Genomic DNA, 1,081 nt, shown 5'->3' with positions numbered 1-1,081 from the left:
TATCACAATCCATACATACATCAATTGTATAAAGCACATTTGTACATTCATTGCCCTCATCATTCTCAAAACATTTGCTCTCCACTTAAGCCCCTGGCAGAATAATCTTAATACTAACTCCCTTCAGTTTTCCCCTGTAATCTTTTCCCCCCCTTGAGATATAATTCACTTATAAATTTCACCCTTTAAAAGTGAACAATTTCATATTTTCCAATATATTCACTATTTGTAAAACCATCAGCACTCCTAATTCTAGAACATTTTCTTAGAAAACAAGTACATGTGCACTAGCAATCACTCCCTTTCCCTTACATCTTATCTCTGTCTCCATGGATTTGCTTATTCTGGATATTTCATATAAGTGGAATCATACAATATATGGCCTTTTGTAAATAGTAAGGCTGGAGGTTCAAACCACTCAGTTCCTCCTTGGTAGAAAGATAAGACTGTCTCTTCCTGAAACATTTACAGTGTTGGAAGCTCTATGGATCAGTTCTACTCCGTTCGAAAAGGTCACTATGAGTCAGAACCAACAATGGCAATGGGGAGGGGTCTTTGATTTAGTAAACTGTTTTCAAGGCTCATCAGTGTGGTAGCATTTATCAGTATTCACTCTTTTTTATGACTGACTAATATTCCGTTTGATGGGTATTTGTATGGCTTTTTATTTATCTGTCCATCAGTTGATGGGTATTTGGGTTGCTTCTACTTTGGGGCTATTATCAACAATGCTATGAACATTCATATACACATTTTTCTATTTTTCTTTGAACAGCTATTGTTAATTCTCGTGGGTGTATACCTAAGAGTGGAATTGCTGGGTTATATGGTAACTGTTTAATTCTGTAAGGAACACTTTCAATTTTGTTTCCGAATTCTCCCCAGAATTATTACCCAAGAAAGTTGAAGAACCAAAACAAGAAGAGGCTATTGAAGGGGATGTGGTAAGTTTGGGTACTCACTGAGAAATATTCCTTCTCCATAGTTTCCCTTTAGGATCCAGTCTTTTTCCTTTCTTTTTTTTAAATCTTAGTGTCAGGAGACTCTTCCTGTGTTGTTCCTTCAAAACTTAAAAAAAAAA

The 1,081-nt window shown here is 35.7% G+C and overlaps 1 protein-coding gene across 1 annotated transcript in view; it reads left to right on the top strand.

The window, feature by feature from the left end:
• DNAH2 (dynein axonemal heavy chain 2) overlaps positions 1-1,081 on the top strand; it is a 158,637-nt gene that overhangs the window by 10,833 nt on the left and 146,723 nt on the right. The window contains exon 2 of the mRNA XM_030886521.2: positions 886-944. Coding sequence (XP_030742381.1) covers positions 886-944 — 59 coding nt within the window. The remainder of the gene's footprint in view (positions 1-885; positions 945-1,081) is intronic.

This window comes from Echinops telfairi, unplaced genomic scaffold (assembly GCF_000313985.2).
Source record: "Echinops telfairi isolate 266 unplaced genomic scaffold, ASM31398v2 ScPeMD7_2010;HRSCAF=2546, whole genome shotgun sequence".
Taxonomy (NCBI): domain Eukaryota; kingdom Metazoa; phylum Chordata; class Mammalia; order Afrosoricida; family Tenrecidae; genus Echinops; species Echinops telfairi.
The sequence above is the reverse complement of the archived record's forward strand: the minus strand, read 5'-3'. Positions and strand labels throughout refer to the sequence as shown.